Source organism: Chrysemys picta, chromosome 1 (assembly GCF_011386835.1).
Source record: "Chrysemys picta bellii isolate R12L10 chromosome 1, ASM1138683v2, whole genome shotgun sequence".
Taxonomy (NCBI): Eukaryota; Metazoa; Chordata; order Testudines; family Emydidae; genus Chrysemys; species Chrysemys picta.
Window position 1 is genome coordinate 339,986,311 of NC_088791.1, and position 16,736 is coordinate 340,003,046.

A 16,736-nucleotide genomic window follows, 5' to 3' on the forward strand; every position below is an offset into this window, starting at 1 on the left:
AAGGATGCTTTTAAAAGGCAATTAAGGACTAGGTTTAGATCCCAGCTAGGCACAGAATCTCTTATTTGTTGGGAGAGATTTGACAAACCTCTAGCTGGGTGAGCAAAAAGCCCTCTATGGGTGTGTGAAAAGCTGTTGTTGACACTAAAGGTATCCTAATGGAGTTCACAGAAAGACCCAATGTTTTCAATTCCAACAGGTAATCCTGTGCTAACGGCAGCAGCGTCCTGAGCCCTGGGCCCTTTTAAATCGCCGGCCCCAGAGCAACTGCTCCCTTTGGGTCCCCTCCCCTCCCCTGGTCCATTGGTGGCTGCAGTTGGTGGGGGTGAGGTGGGACAAAAGGGGCAGGGACATTAAATGAAACTGTGATGCTTCCACCACATTCTATGGCCAATGACTTCAGGCAGTTTCAAGAACTGATGAAGCAAATTGCTGACCTGTTACACATTCCCTTAGAGGAGGTTCAGGAGTCCAACTATAAACTCCTAGATATTTTACACACCTCCACATCTATGAAGATTCCCATTCTGGTCAAGGAAGCTCTTATGGAGCCTGCTAAGACTTGTTTGGCAAACCCCAGCTACTGCACCACCTACCTGCAGAAGTATAGATAATAAGTATTCTGTCCCTGCCAGAGAATCAGAGCTTCTATTTTCTCACTCATCTCAAAATTCCCTGGTAGTGAAGGCCGTTAATGAGTGTGATAGACAGCAGAGCTCAAAGTCCACCTCGTATAGTAAGGACCACAAGAGCCTCAGTCTTTTTAGTCGCAATATTAGTAAGAGGTGTCACCTCTTTACCACCCTTGTTTCTTGCTCCTCAAAGATCTCCTCCTTTGGCATAGATGATGATAGAGGACGTTGAGAAGAATGGGCCCTTCTCTGCTCCCTCCAGCGGTATGGAGACGTAATTGAAAATTGTCAACAACAGAATGCCTACAGGCCCCAGCAAGACCACTGAGAGGGGCCAAATGGCATAAGTAGAGGCATTCATCTGTGTTCCCGCCACGGGTGTATCATTTGAGATCTACCCTCATGAAATATGTCAGTGTAGGAGGGAGAGCGATGTGACCTAGAATACCCAGGGGAACCCAGGACCAATATTTGAGAGTCTGAGGAGCGCTCTTCCACATGCTCCAAGGGAAAGGGTGGGGAGGGGAATAGTTGTTCTGCCTGCGAAGTAGGCAAGAGTGCATATGGTACTCTAGTAGACAGAGGGGTCTGTGACTGAGAGAGTCTTGAAGCTGATAAACCCCCAGCACTTGTTAACAGAGGAGACTCTGGTTCCAAAGATGTTATCAGGTCTTCAGGCTACCTAAATTTTTGCAGGACCAAAGGTATCATAGACTGGGTCAAGTGAGAACCTGTGAAGGATGGCTTCAGTACTGATACAGTTGGTACCAAGTGCTTGGCATGGGACTGAATAGGCCCAATCTGTAAACAGAAAGTATATGAGCAGTCTTTGGTACCACTGACTTTCTAGTGTTATTCGGGGATGGGCTTAGCCTTTTTTCAACTGCATCTCTGCCACTCTAGGAACTCAGCACTGACTTTGGCTTAGATGATTGACTCCTCTTTGCCTTTGCAGTAAAGACGCTCCCCGGGTTACGCAACTCCGGAATGGAACTCTTGCATAATTTGGGGAGCGTCTGTCCTGGCATCACTGCATAGAACTCCCCTTGGGACCTGAGGTCTCCATAGTCATCTTGTGTATTGGTGACAGATTTTCTTGGAGATTTATGCCTTGCCTCCTTTTGCTTAGAGGCAGATATTGAGATTAATCTCCGCTGACCAAGATCTTGATGTGGACGCTGCACTAGTGGTACACCAGGAGGTCTATGTACATAGGTTCCTCCACCCCCTGGATCCGAAGCTGATCATAAAGCTGGCTCCATTATCAGGAGCTTAAAGTTGATTTCCCAATTTTTTGGGGCTCTACCACTGAAGGAAGTGCAGATCTTGCACTTACTGGAGACATGAGCACCACCCAGACAGTGGAGGCACTGGGAATGCCAAGACACTGACTGGAGTAGCCTCACGGCAGGATGGGCACCTTTTGAATCCCTGGGAGCCCAGCACTGTTGAGCAAATAAACAAAAACTGATCCCCTATGAAGGGGAAACATCTTAACATCTAACTATATCTATGAATAACTTGGCGCAGGGGTTGGTTTTTTTTCTTTTTTTCAGTGAAAGGAAAAGGGGAATATCTGTTCCAACAACTAAAAACACTAAAAGGTCACCGACTATACGCTAACTAGCTAATTGTTGAATACTAGAGAGAACAAGCACAGGTAAACGCCATCTCATGTTGATTGTGGTTGAGAAGGAACTGAGGGGCAGTTTGCCTGTGCAGCCTCTTCTAGCCTCGGCGTGGAGCATAAACACATGTGAGGCGCCCAGGCGGGCCCAATGGGAACAACCACCAAAAATCTCCAATCTAAGGCACAGGGGCACCTGAAGTGGAATGCCCACAGGGACACTACTCGAAGAACAACAAGTTTTAAAAAGTTACATTGAAGGGATGAATGGAAGAGGAGGGCGGCTAGGTATATGAAAAAGATAAAAGGTGTTTGCAGATAAAAACTGACCATTTTGCCTTTGTCTAAAGGACATGTTTAAAAATGTTACAATGGATGCCACTGCCCAGGTTAGCTGTGGATCAAAGGAAGACCTGAACAGTATGATTTTTTTTAAAAAGTAAATTATTTTATATTTAGGGAACTGATGATTTTGAGGTGAAAAGTAAAACATTTCTGATTAATACTACATACTTCTCCAGAATATGTCATCAACAAATCTCAAAGTGCTTTCAGAAGTTAATCCTCAACACCCCTGCAAGTAGTAATATCCTCATTTTTCAGATGGGGAACGGAGACATGGGGTTACAGGACTCACAGAAAGTCAGTATTTAGAAGCAATTCTCAGGAGTCCTGATCTCCAGTCACCTAACCAGACCAGATGACCATGCATTTAAAACATAATAAAGAGAAACAACAGGGGAGGGATAGCTCAGTGGTTTGAGCATTGGCCTGCTAAACCCAGGGTTGTGAGTTCAATCCTTGAGGGGGCCACTTCGGGATCTCGGGCAAAATCAGTACTTGGTCCTGCTAGTGAAGGCAGGGGGCTGGACTCAATGCCCTTTCAAGGTCCCTTCCAGTTCTAGGAGATAGGATATCTCCATTAATTTAAAATTTAACAGGTTATAAAAAAAACTAGCTTCCATCTTTGGGAGAGGAAATCAAAGATTATTTAGTAAACAAAGTGATGATATTTACCCTGGGAGCTCTGGGAGGACTCTGTAGAAGAGGAGCTGCTATCAGTGTAGCTCTGTGGTTCTTCTTTCACTTCTGAGAGAGAGGCGTTTCCTGCCTCTGCCACCCTGGATGCCTGCTGCAATGTTTCAGTTACCAACTGCCTTGTCTGCTCACTCACAACCGTAGCTTGAAATGTCACTGGCTTTGGTTTTATGAGAACCTAATAGAAAAAACAATGTCTCTATTTACAATAAGAGCACTCAAGAAAGGATCAAACATCTATCAAAGAGTTTCTTGAGCTTCAATTGCACACTGTCTCCTGATATGTAATCAAGACAGCATATACAACCCCTACAGAATCCTCTTTTTGTATGTTCCTGTCCATACAGAAGCATGGCAGATTCCTACACAACCAATTAGCATCTGTGAATACTAAGAACTATATAGATCATCTAATTTAAAGTCTATTCTTAAGGTCACAAGCTCCTGATTATTATGCTATAAGGAACTAATCCAGTAAAGTACGTAAGCATGTGCTTAACACAAATGATATATGGGATTGGGCACGAATTTATTTAGACATGCAACAGGTTTTTCTAGTCCTGACCAATTCAGATAGATTCTGAAAGCCTGTATATGAATATAACTTTCTTTCATTTATCGATACAAGATTAAACGTGAACTCTGTTTAGACTTAGAGTGTCCAGAATTAGGATAGATTCAATAACATAGGGTGCAGAGGGCTAACATACTAGTCTTTTAACTCTGCAGTCTAGAGTTTATGCCTAAAATTAGAGTATTCACTTAAAGTTGAGAAGCCCAGTGACCATATTACGTGCCTCTGTACTACAGCTGTCAATCTGTACTCAATGGCCTAGGACCAGAATAGCAGGAGCCAGGACTAAGGTTCATTAGAAGAATTGAAGTTTGCAAGGACCTTGCCTACTTTGTACTTGGCTCAAGCCACTGCTATTAAGCCATCAATTTTATGAGCACTAAATTCATACATAAACATAACAAAAAAGGTATCAAACAAAGGTATCTTCACCGTACCTAAATTCCTACATCTAATCACATCGGATTGTTTTGAACAGGTTCTGGCTGACAAAAGGAAGATAAGAATTACCATCTCAGAACAGACTAAGAGTCTAACTACTCTGATATCCTGTTGATGCCAGATGTTTCAAAGTCACTCCATAGGGCAGGATTCACCCTGTTTCTTCCCAGTCCCTCAGGTTGACAGATTATGGAGAGATTCCTCCCATCTTTCATGGCCTCAAGCCCGGCTACGTATTTTCTTTAGGCTACAGTTGAAAGCAGTAGCTTCCCTTCAGGAATATGAGCAGCCCTGAAGAATGAGGTGATTTTTATTCCACACAAAATGTGTTCTTAAACGTCCCATTTTTAACCATATATGATTTCCCTTACTACTCTGAAGCAGTGAATTCCACAAGTTAGTCATACATTGCTTAATAAGTATTTCCTTTAATGTTTAAAATGTGTTGCCTTTTAATTTCATCATGCACTTCTTCTATCATAAAACAAAAGACTGAAAAGTGCCTGACCGGCCTTCTCTATATATTTCTACCATATAACTATATCTCAGTCCTTTCAATCTCTCCTCACATGAAATAACCTTCCCTTCCATACCTGTAATCCTCTCTCCTCCTCATTGTAGCTTCATGCCTTATCTGATTTTGGGACCTTTGTTGCACAGAATGTTTGTTCAACTATATAAATCTTCCTGAATGATTCAATCTTAATATATTCTGCTTGAGCTTTACAAATACAGTCACTGGCCTCAAAGCTGAGAGTTGGGCTTCTTCCCCTGGAAAGTAATATGCTTAGATACCCATCTAGAGTGCTAATGGAGCACCAAACTGCCAATCTATGTTAGGCTCCAGGGAGAGACTTACGTCATGAAGTGCGTAAGATACACATTACTATAACCAGAACAATTTCACCCCACACCAAAGGCTCTGAAGTGCAAAGGACTCTCAACACCATGAAGGCTTATTTCTCTTTTTATAGAAATCTAAGTGTGTTTCAAAAGACAGAAAGAGACCTTGCTGTACCTGTGTTTTCCCTTGCTGCCCATAAACAATTTTGGTTGGGATGATTTTGGTGGCTGGCTGGACAGTAGATCCTATTCCTTTCGGCTGTGTGACAATCATTTTTGTGATGGGTCTGGTTGCAGTGATGATGGCAGGTTTTGCTCCTGCTGGCACTGCTTGAATAGTTTTCTCTCCCTGAAGTAAAGGCAAAATGTACATGTTAACTTGCAATGCAATTTCTTCAGTGATATAGAACACCCTCTTATCTAAACAGATGTAAAACTCATGTAAGAGGCAGTACAGTGGCTGCTCTATAACATGCCAACCAATTTCTTTCATCATCAGGTTGGTTTCAAGGAGTAGGTGCATTTAATAGGAAGTAAATTCAAAAGCCAAGTACAAAAATATCTACTCATTTAACCTTACTATAATGAGGAGGCTGATGACGAAAGGACTAGTAAGAGTTTATGTGGCGTTAAGAAAAAACTCTCTTTTCTGGGAAAGTAGAATTTTACAAGAGGTTTAAAGGTATACTCAAAACTTTTAAGAGTTGTTCTTTGTCAGTAGCAACATCTTAGATTATTAAAATGGACAATACTTTCATATTTTATTTACCTTTTACAATTTATGCTGTTATGAATTTATTTTGGTTTCCACAATGAAACTAGTTTGGCAAGTTTTATTTCTAATTCTCGTGTGGTTTTCTTCCGGGTGTGGTGGAGGGAAAAGGTGGCTTTCAACAGTGCAAGGGAATGTTCACTTTTAATTTGTTAAGCACATACAGATGCTATATAAGACACAGCTATCAAGATAATCTCTGCTTCAAAGAATTCACAAAACAGAAAATAGAACCCTCTGCAATTCCTTTGCAAACATGCTTTAAAAGCAAGTTAAAAAATACCAAATCTTTATTAACATTAATTTTTATAAAGAATTTTACCAAATCTAAATCTGGAGTTTACAATGTTTTGACAGTTTGTTCCTTTAATCTATCTTATGTTATTATGCCTATCACCGGGGTATCCAGTACAGCTGGTCAGGAATTTTCCAATAATTTTTTTTTTTTTTTAAATCAGAAAATGCCGATTTGTCAAAATTGAACTTTTTCATGGGAACGGTTCTATTTCGGCGAACTTCCAATGGACCCCAGGCAGACCAGACTCTTGTTAACTTGACAACAAAAGTCTCCTCAGTTTCACTGCTGCCATTTAGTGGTTGGCAGCAGTAAAACTGTCAAGAGTCATTCAATTTTATTCAGCAGCTGCCAGGGCTTCCAGGGTCCCTGGCTCTGCTGCAGGCGATGCTGGGGAGCATATTTTGTTTTGGAACATCACATTCTGGTGTTTCCAAAATAATGCAGGATTTCAGTTTAGTGAAAATCTGAGTTTTCAGCTTTTCATCCTAATTCAGGATTGCCGTGAAAAGCTTAGAAGGAAAGGGTATATTTAAACAGATCTACAGCCGGATATAAAATTTTACAAACGACATTAAATGTGCAGAATATTTGAAAAAGGACCCTCCCTTCACACATTGGATCAGATGAGATCCCATTCTCACATTAAAAGAACTGGTACAAGAATCCAGTTATTTTATATGGCTCCTTCCTTTTTGGACTGGACAGCCTCTGAACCCAGAGACAGCTGGACAGGGAATTCAAAGAAGGAGAAGATATGAGGCTTTAACCCAACTTTAACAGTCCCTAGTGAGCCTCCGCTTTTGTTAACTGCTCTAGTCCCTGACCTAGGCCCACGCTACATCTGCTAGACAGCTAATGAGAGTTCTGCTAGCCAGGACCACTATATGAAACTAAGTTTATTACAAATAGAGAAAGGCAGAAGGCAACACACACTCTTACTTGGTCTATGGATTCTAGACTTAAAACTCTTGCTTACCCCAGCATTTAACAATGTTGTAACAACATTTTTGCCTGGAAGTCCTTGAATAGTTGTTCCTTTTCCAGTAGTCTTTTGCACAACAATCACATTGGGCTTGGATGTCATTGGGATTGTTGTAATTTTGGTTGTAGTTCCTTAAAGCAAGTGGGAAGAAGAGAGGCTTGGGTTAAAAGTGATGATGCTCATTTATTTTTATGTATACTCTAGAATCTTTATAAAAACGCTTTGGGTGCAGCATAAGGAAGATAATTAGGGCTTCTGATTTTCAGTTTTAATCAGTAAACACCAATAAAACACCCCGGATACAAAAAAATAAAATAAAAATGAAAACAGTGTTTATCCAATAAACACTGGAAAAACACCAGAAATGGATACTTGTATATAAGGGCTTGTTTATATAGAGCAGTAATACGGACAAGGGATGTGACTTCGAAAGCATGCTAATATGTTGCACATTATGTGGTCCAGGTAGACCCTGCTGGTGCGCACTAAAGGTTCCCTAATGTGCTTTAATATAGTGCTACTATGTTAAAGCACACTAGGGGACATTACAAAGAGATTAATTACTCATTACAATGTGTACAAAGAGAAAGTCCTGAACCTCCCCGATTTTTGGAAAGCTATATAAAACTTGAAAATTGCTAAACCAACCCTGAAAAATGAAATTGATATAAACTGAAAAACAGAAGCCCTAAAGATAATCCTACCATCATGGCAGGTTTAAATGCAACTGAAAAAAGTTAAACTGCTAAAGAGACGACATTTAATGCGTGACCTGAAGCCAAGCATGTAGGGCGCACAATAACTGCAGATCCTGTATGGGGAGCACAGAGCTGAACAGTTTTTATGGTTGATACAAACCAAAGGACAATTTCTGAACAGTTATCATGGAAGGTACAGGTACAAATATTATGGTTGTGTGCATTTTTCTTTGACATATTCTGTAAATATACACATTAGCTCCGCTCTCAGTGTTGCAAATTTTGGGCATCCCTGTGCTAAAAGAAAGTTGTCTACCAAATAAATTACTTCAAATAGAAATAAAGATTGAGAATTGTAGATCAAGCAATTCTATCTGTAGCAGATTTTGCAAGAGAAAAATCTGAGAGTTTACATCTTATAAAATGGAGGTTTCCCATTCAGGAGAAAGCTGTTCATATGCTGACAACACCTTAACACTATTTTCTCTCTTTTCCATCAAGGGAGGCCAGGTTTTTACTATGGCTAATGTATGGGAATACAGAATTCTGTTACTGGAATTATAAGACAAACTTTTGGTTTCTTTCACAGCATTTTTTTTTTAAATGCTTTCCTTTTGAACCCCAGAGTTCAGAAGACATTTTTCTACTGATGAACTTCTTGTTCTTCTTCCCTCCTACCATATACTAACTTGCCTTTAGTGGCTTCTTGTTTATTTAGAATGACCCTTTCTGAACAGCTTCTCACAATGGCTAACAGAACATACAAGTCACCAGTGGTATCAATCTGCCTATTTTAGTAATTACTTTTCTGCTCAGATAACTACCACTTCTGTTTTTCCCTAAAAATAGTTCCAACTCTCTGGAAATACATCACACCTAGCTGCTGAAGTGCGTGCCAACAAAGAATCCTGGTCATCAACTTCAACCCATCATTGATACCTGGCAGCTACTTCATAACACATTCCAGATTTAAAAATACATTTAATTTGTACCAATTTTGAGAAAGGGAAATAATTCTAAGATGGTGAAAGTAGGGTTTCTCTCAATTCTAACCTGTTATGAACCTATGAAACCCCTAGTGAATGCTCCACTTAGATGCCCTGCTCAAAACCTGCATTATTTTCAGCACCTCATGTACTATGCTCCCTTGGAATAAAGGCCAACTACTGATCTCAAGGGCACAGGTTGGTATCAAAGGACAGTGGTGCATATGCCATTCTATGAAACCTCCACTAGATCTAGAAATCTCATCAATACTCTGCAGAGATGCTCTCTGCAGGCTACAAAAAAAACTAATTTTTTTTACTCCACCTGCATTTCCAAAGGAGCTGATATAACCCTCCCTGCCTTCTACAATGTATCACTAATCGTTTTTCCACTCATCAAGATTTCTTCTGACTTCCCAGGATCCTCTTACATTAAGATGCTAAAAATTTGCTTCCTTCCTAAATCTAAGGCATGCCCTAACCCCTGACAATATCTCCTTCCATTCTTCAACACCTTCACCTTCCTTCTCGTTCCTCTCTTATAAATCAGCCATTTCTGATATGTCTAAAGGAGAATAACTCTTTTACAATAATTGGTCCTAAATGCAAGATATTTTCAAACATGTACCAAAACTATTTGTCTGTGTACCCACAGAGATGAATCAAACGTGAGGCCTAAAGTATTTGCGTGTCTCTAGAAGTTTTGTATCTCAGATAAGGCTTTATATCAATACACCTACCAGAAACAATATTACTGCTTATAATCTTGCCTCCCAGTGTAGCCAGCGATTTTGGCACTACAGTAATGATGCTGCCACTGGTTGTTTTCACATAAGTGGCAGCGCCTGGAGTTCCAGCCATCCGAGCCCCAATAGAGGGGCTTACCGTTGGACGAGTATATGTTGCTTGTGTCCCTATTTCAAAGGGAAACAATAAAAACAGGCTTGCAATTAAAATATGAAACACTATGAGTATTGCAAATTGTGAAAGAAGGTTTAGATCAAAGAGAAGTATTTAGTTCCACTATAAGAAATTGAACATAGGGACAGAGGAGAGGAAGGGACCTCTCCTGGGTCATCAAGTCCAGTCCATTGCTATCACAGGCAAACTCTCCATACAATCCTATTAATAAATTTATCATGCTCCATTTTAAAACACTAGTTAGGTTGTTCGCCCCCACTACTCCTATTCGGAGGTTGTTCCAGAACCTCACTCTTCTGATGGTTAGAAATCATCTTCTAATTTCCAGTCTAAATTTATTCATGGCCAGTTTATACCCATTTGTTCTTGTGCCAACATTGTCCTTTAGCTTCAACAGCTCTTCTCCCTCCCTGCCATTACCCCTCTGATGTATTCATAGAGAGCAACCATATCCCCCTTCAGCCTTTGACTGGATACAGTGCTATTTATCATTACCCTTTAAGATCCTCCAGCTAGTTTTCAGTCTGCATCACCATGTTCAGATACATGCTAATTTAAATTAAATGAAAGATTTCATAAAGCACTGTCTCAAATGTTTTGTCTATCACATTTCAAGTTAAAACTATTCTAGTTGGTAATGGATTTGCTCTTTATAAACTAATGACCTTTATGTTCATGGCTCTGTTGTTCACAAGGTGTTTAGATTCTCTCTCAATATTTGTCCTTTATTTTATTATGGGCCAAAGTGAGGATGGAATTTGCTAGAACTGATCTCTTCCTCTTTAAGAAGAGTGGGGAGAGAGCATATAAACCAATAGAAGTGGCTTAAAAGAATTGATGTCCAGCCTAAATTTCACTTTGTGAAAGTTATACCAACACTCTTTATAATACAATAATTACTACAATAATAAATACAACTACACATTTTAGAAGTATTTATGAATTCAAGCTAATCTTCTCACTACCCAACAGATAGATAGACCTGGTGTCTGTTTTCTTTCTCCTATTAACTTCAATGGGAGCAATACAGGGCCCACAGAGTTAAGGAACTCACTCAAAGTCACCGAGTGAGTCGGGGGAGAGGTAGAATATGAACTCAATTCCTCACTACCAGTCCCATGCTCAGTCCTCTCAACCACTACGATTAACAGGTATTAGTTATACTTCTGCACATATCTATGATTCTATGATATTGCAGACTAAACATTGCAGACCTCTTCTTTGTATAATAACTTTTAGCAACAAAACAGCTAGATTTAATTGGGAAACCTAATATTCAAAACTGGTCTGAAGAGAGAAAACAAATGGCCTATTCAAGATTTACCAATTAAAAATGAAAAAAACCTCACAAAAATTATATTCCAAACACTCACTTTCACTTGTTTAAAATATATCAGGATAATGTTTTATCTGGGTAAAGAATTTAAAGGTGAACTGAAAAGCTAGACTAAACATTGAGTTAAGCACAGATTTATACCACCTATCCCAACATGTGTGGCACACTTAGCAAAGAAATGAATTTTGACCAAACTTTAAAGAAAGTCAGCCTTGCCCCTAAATCTTCTTCATACATCCAACACTACCCTAACACATCAGTCTGTAACATTGCTGATATAGAAAGGAAGTGTCTCTACTGCTGAATACACAGAATAGAATTGGGGGATCTGGGTTCTATTCCTGGCTCCTCTATGGACTTACTGTGAGACCCTGAGCAAGTCAACTGTCTCTCAAATCCCCCATCAATAAGACAGGAATAATGATATTTACCTACCTTAAAGGAATGTTGAGAGGCTTAATTCATTTGTTTGACATCCTCTAATATAAGGTGCTACAGAAGTGCAAAGTATCATCATCATCATCGGTTTCAGTGACATTTCTCTCTCAACCAGTGGGAAAGGAATGATTATACTTATGTGTGCCAAGTCAAAGAGAGTACAAGAGAGATAAAAGACCACTCAATGGTAAACTTGAGAGTTTATAATACAGTATTTTAGTATGACAAGGATAAATGTCCTAACCTAGTATGTGACTATCAAAAGGTTTACAAATTTGCTGTTATACCCTTTTTTTTAAATAAACAATGAACAAAATGCTTTTTAACCATGCTAAACAGGGTTTATTATCGGTATTGCTGGGTTTACCCTCCCTTACCTTCTAAGAACAGTAACTTACCAGTGGGAGTAGTGACCAGTTTAGTTGTCATGATAGTCCCATTACTGCTAACCACCATAATAGGTGAATTGCTACTGCTGGGCAAAGTCGCTGTAACTGGTTTGGGTAGGATTTTACTGGGTTGCACCTGTTGAGTGATAATTTTAACACCTAGGAAAGGAGAAAAGTCACTGTTAATATACAGGCACAAAAAGTTACTTGCTGAAATTTTTCCCCAGACCATACCCTAATGGGCAAGTAGCTGCACAAGGCTTTCATTTTTGAGCCAATATATTCCTAAGCCTAAAAATAATATTTAGATTTTTTGCTAGTACCAAGACAACCACCACCTTCACCTTTCTTAACTACTCCGATCACCACCGGTGCTTGTGGCACCATTAAGTCATGTGATCTAGTGCAGAGGTTTTTAACCTTCTTTGGTCCATGACCAAATTTATCTCCCCAGGACCCACTACGTTAATCAATATCAAGTTGGTCCCAAACCAATGAAATATCTAAAAAATGCATCCATATATTTGTCAGTTTAAGTCTCTTCATTATCATATACTTTATTAAGAATTGTTAAGTTTCATTTTGATAGCAATCAAAAATATGTAGAAATGAGAGTGCTGTTGGGAGCAAGGGTGACACTGGATTCAGGAGCTCACGGTGAGGAGGCTTCTCCCTCCCACTCTGAACTCGTCTCTTGAGCTGGTGCTGCCTTGGAGCTGCAGTGGAATTGGGATGAGGACAGGGGCTGACCACAGACAAAGAGTGAGGGAGTGAGCAAGTCGCTCCTCTCCCCTTCTAATGGACCATATTGTCTAGGAGGATTTGTCTTCTCTTCCCCACTCCTAACCTGTGGGGCATGACCCAGCAAACACCTCTTTGGGATACACTTTTGGGTTGCAACCAAAGGTTTCAAGTAGTCATGATCTAGAAGTCAGAGCAAGAGTTTATCCAGGCCAAGTGGGTCCTGAGTTCTACTCTATGCTAAATAGACGCACTGATTTGTTGGCTGAGTTATTTGACCCTCATTGAATTAATACAGAGGGAATACTAGATAAAAAGCAAAATCTCAGTTAAAACATCTGACCTAAGCTTTCCACAGCAAATACGTATTAGAAGGTAGGCTAAAGGTGACTTTATGTGAGTGATTTTAAAAGGTGATAACTATCTTGAGTTTAAAAGCATAGTAAAAGACAAAGAATGAAGCAAGACAATGCAGCTATTTTAAATTTGAACTTCTTTTGTACTTGCTACTCCTGTACCAGGTCTTTGTATGGAGCAGACACAAAAATTATAGTTACTGATTAAGTGGTGAGCAATGACTGTGGAGTGGAGGCATTTTATAGTGTTCATTAATGGACTTTTTATCTAAGCTATGGTCTCATAATCCACGGGACATTTTATCATAGATTCCCACCACCACCCTGCGGTCCTATCTTTTTTAGTTACTCTGACCTAAAGGGTCTAGAACTGAAAAAAAATATATGTTCCCTTACTACAGTGCTGATTTCACGTGCATTAATATAAACCAAACAAGGACTGAATAATACTTTGCACTTTTATAGCACTTTTCCTTAAAATTTTCTAAGAACTTTACAAATATTACTTCGCAACACCCCATGAGGTAGGTATTAGTAAACTATTTTACAAACAGATCAAACTGATGCAGAGAGACTAAGTGACTTGCCCAAAGTCAACTGTATTAACCAGAGCTAGAATCAGAATTGGATATATCAAAGGAATCAGTGTTAGAAACAGAATCCAGTCCAACTTTCAGTTCTAAGTACTGCATTTGCTATGACAAAAGTCAATGTAACTTTTTGGTTTTTGAACCCAATAGTAGCAGTAAGAGATGGGTGGATGGATTACCTTTAAGCTTAAGTGATACAGCTGAAAAGCTGTTTGTTTGCTCAAATGTTTAAATCTTCAGAAAATTGCCATCTTCCAGGTTGCCCACCAAACTATTGTTTACAAGAGCATGCGTATACCTTTACAATCTCTAAAGGCAGAAAGAAAACTTCCTACTTAATAAGAGATTCATTCTCTTTTGTACCAGAGGGAACAGAAAAACACCAAAGCACTTTTCCACAAAGGTAAACTAAAATTATTAGCTACACATGCTCTGTTAACCACCTTTTCCAGTTTCAGAGCCAAATTCTGCCCTGAGGTGCCTCCCACTGACGTCAACGAGAGCTGTCTGTGCACATTCCAGGGCAGAATTTAGCCCTTTTAGTTCTTGTATGGTAGTCAGACTTCACTCATTACTAATATTGCCCAAGTGTAATTCCAACTACCTGATTCTTGTTTGATCTGAATGGTGGGCTTGATGCCAGGTGGCAACTGACACTGTTGTGATTGCTGCTGATGTGCTACAGGAGAAGACTGTGACAGCTGCTGCTGGGTCTGTTGTATTTGATGCAGCTGCTGTTTTGGGGTCTGCTGATGCTGTTTGGGAAACTGTGTTAGAATCTGGGTTGGGGTCCCCACCAAGCTTTTTGGGGAAGGTAGTCTGGTGGATGCAACTTTAATCGCTGACGTGGACACACCTGTGAAAGAGCAAACAAATGTGGATTTAACAATAAACCAAGTGAACAAATTTCTGTTCTTTAAATGCAACATAGCCACTTTTCCATTGCCTTTAATACTGTGAAAAGCACATGTAAGCATGCACAAGATCTGACAAGATGCAATGCCATCTTTCAATTCCAAAGTACCCAAATTTAGAGACAAAGAAAACTTTATGCAAGTTATCAATGTGTCAGCACAACAGGGTAAGATGGTTCTCAACTAGGGGTATGCGTACCCCTAGGGGTATGCAGAGGTCTTCCACGGGATACAGCAACTCATCTAGATATTTGCCTAATTTTAACAACAGGTTACATAAAAAGCACTAGCAAAGTCAGGGCAAACTAAACTTTTCTACAGATGACGTTTATACTGTTCTATATACTGAAGTGTAAGTACAATATTTATATTTATTTATTTTATAATTATATGGTAAAAATGAGAAAGTGAGCAATTTTTCAGTAACAGTGTGGCTGTGACACTTTTTATTTTTATGTCTGATTTTGTAAGCAAGTAGTTTTTAAGTGAGGTGTAACTTGGGCTATGCAAGACAACTCAGACTCCTGAAGGAGGTACAGTAGTCTGGAAAAATTGAGAGCCACTGAGATAGTTAATGTAGGATCATGCTCCAAAGAGCTTGCAGTCTACTCTGTGCTTTTTGAAGTATAATTAACATAACCTCTCCCTTTCAAGGTTGACCTTTTTTAAACTGCAAGACAATAAAACATTTACAGTGCAATAAAAACTGTTAGAGGTTGAAAGAAAATATGGGGCCATCAAGAGCATTAACACTAACCGAGAATGTTTGTCAATGTGAGTGGTAGTCTTAGGAAGGATAACCAGCTAACGCCCTCTATTTCACAGTATGTGTTTAATACATAACTTGGAAATCAGAAGCAGTCTTGAACAAGGTAAGCAAATCCAAGTCTACTTATCAAGGTATAACAATCCTGTATAGTAATAGTGATTCAGACTACATTTTAGGCATGGGTATTTTTAGTAAAAGTCATGGACAGGTCATGGGCAGTAAAGAAAAATTCACAGTCCATGACCGGTCCATGACTTGTACTATATACCCCTGACTGAATCTTGAGTGCTGGGGGCAGAAAGGGGGTCAGGGCACCATGGGTGCTCGAGGGGGGGGGGGGGAGCGGGCGGGGGGTTGGGGAGGAGGGCAATGCATGGCCTGGGACCCCCGCAGCAGGGGGGCTGGCAGACTCCCTTCCTGGCTCCATGCGGCTCCCCGTAAGCGGCAACATGTCCCTCGGCTCCTAGGCGGAGGGGCAGCAAGGGGGCTCTGCATGCTGACTCCACCCCAAGCGCTAGCTCCACAGCTCCCATTGGCCAGGAACCACAGCCAATGGGAGCTGCGGGGGCGGCGCCTGCAGGCAGAGCCCGTGTACAGAGCTGCCTGGCCGCGCCTCTGTCATGTCACTGCTGTCCGGGGAGCCCCCCGAGTTAAGTGCTCCCGGGATCCCTCATCCCCTCCCGTGACCCAAACCCCTTCGCTGAACCCCCTCCCATACCCGAACTCCTGCTACTGCTGGGGGTGGGGCGCGGTGGCCCGAGACTGCTCCAGCAGCGGCTGGTGTGACTGGCCATGGGGCTGCCTGGGCTGCTCAGGTGGCCTCTGCGCCAGCTGTACCGGACGCTGCAGAAGTCACGGAAATACCGGGAAGTCATGGAATCCATGACTTCTGTGACAGACTCGCAGCCTTAATAGTGATTAAAAGAAAGCCTGCAATAAGAACTCCACCTTCCAATTTGAAGCCATCACTTTAAAGTATTTCCATTCCTCCCTCCGACCAGGTTTCCAGAAGAATCTGGCTCAATCTATAATTCTAAAGACCACTTCCACTGGGCAACATATTTTTGCCAGCCCTTTGGGAGGTCACCGGACATTTTTACTTTGCCATGCAGAAAGTGGAGTGTGAAAGTTATCTTCCTGCTTCAAGGAGTTAAAATAATAAATGCAAAGGTTTCCTCAGAAATACTGTAAGGGAAAAAAATGCCTCGCATCACTATTTTCTGAACTCCTCTGACCAAAATTAAGAATGCAGACAAACTATAGAAGAACCTATATCAAATCATCCTATACCAAAAGAAAAGTTCATGGCAATACAGGAAAAGACAGGGTGGGAAATGCAGGGAAACAGTAGGGGAATCCTTTGGGTTCCAAAAGGGGCTGTGAACACTCTT

General features: G+C 40.6%; 1 protein-coding gene across 4 annotated transcripts in view; it reads right to left on the bottom strand.

The window, feature by feature from the left end:
- The window catches only part of EMSY (EMSY transcriptional repressor, BRCA2 interacting), a 50,617-nt gene that overhangs the window by 13,566 nt on the left and 20,315 nt on the right, over positions 1 to 16,736 (bottom strand). For all 4 annotated transcript variants that reach the window (XM_024108941.3, XM_024108942.3, XM_008172213.4 and 1 more), the window contains exons 9-14: positions 14,267 to 14,518; positions 11,985 to 12,134; positions 9,632 to 9,805; positions 7,202 to 7,338; positions 5,331 to 5,504; positions 3,277 to 3,475 (exon numbers count right to left, since the gene is read on the bottom strand). In XM_024108941.3, the coding sequence (XP_023964709.2) occupies positions 3,277 to 3,475; positions 5,331 to 5,504; positions 7,202 to 7,338; positions 9,632 to 9,805; positions 11,985 to 12,134; positions 14,267 to 14,518 (1,086 nt within the window). The remainder of the gene's footprint in view (positions 1 to 3,276; positions 3,476 to 5,330; positions 5,505 to 7,201; positions 7,339 to 9,631; positions 9,806 to 11,984; positions 12,135 to 14,266; positions 14,519 to 16,736) is intronic.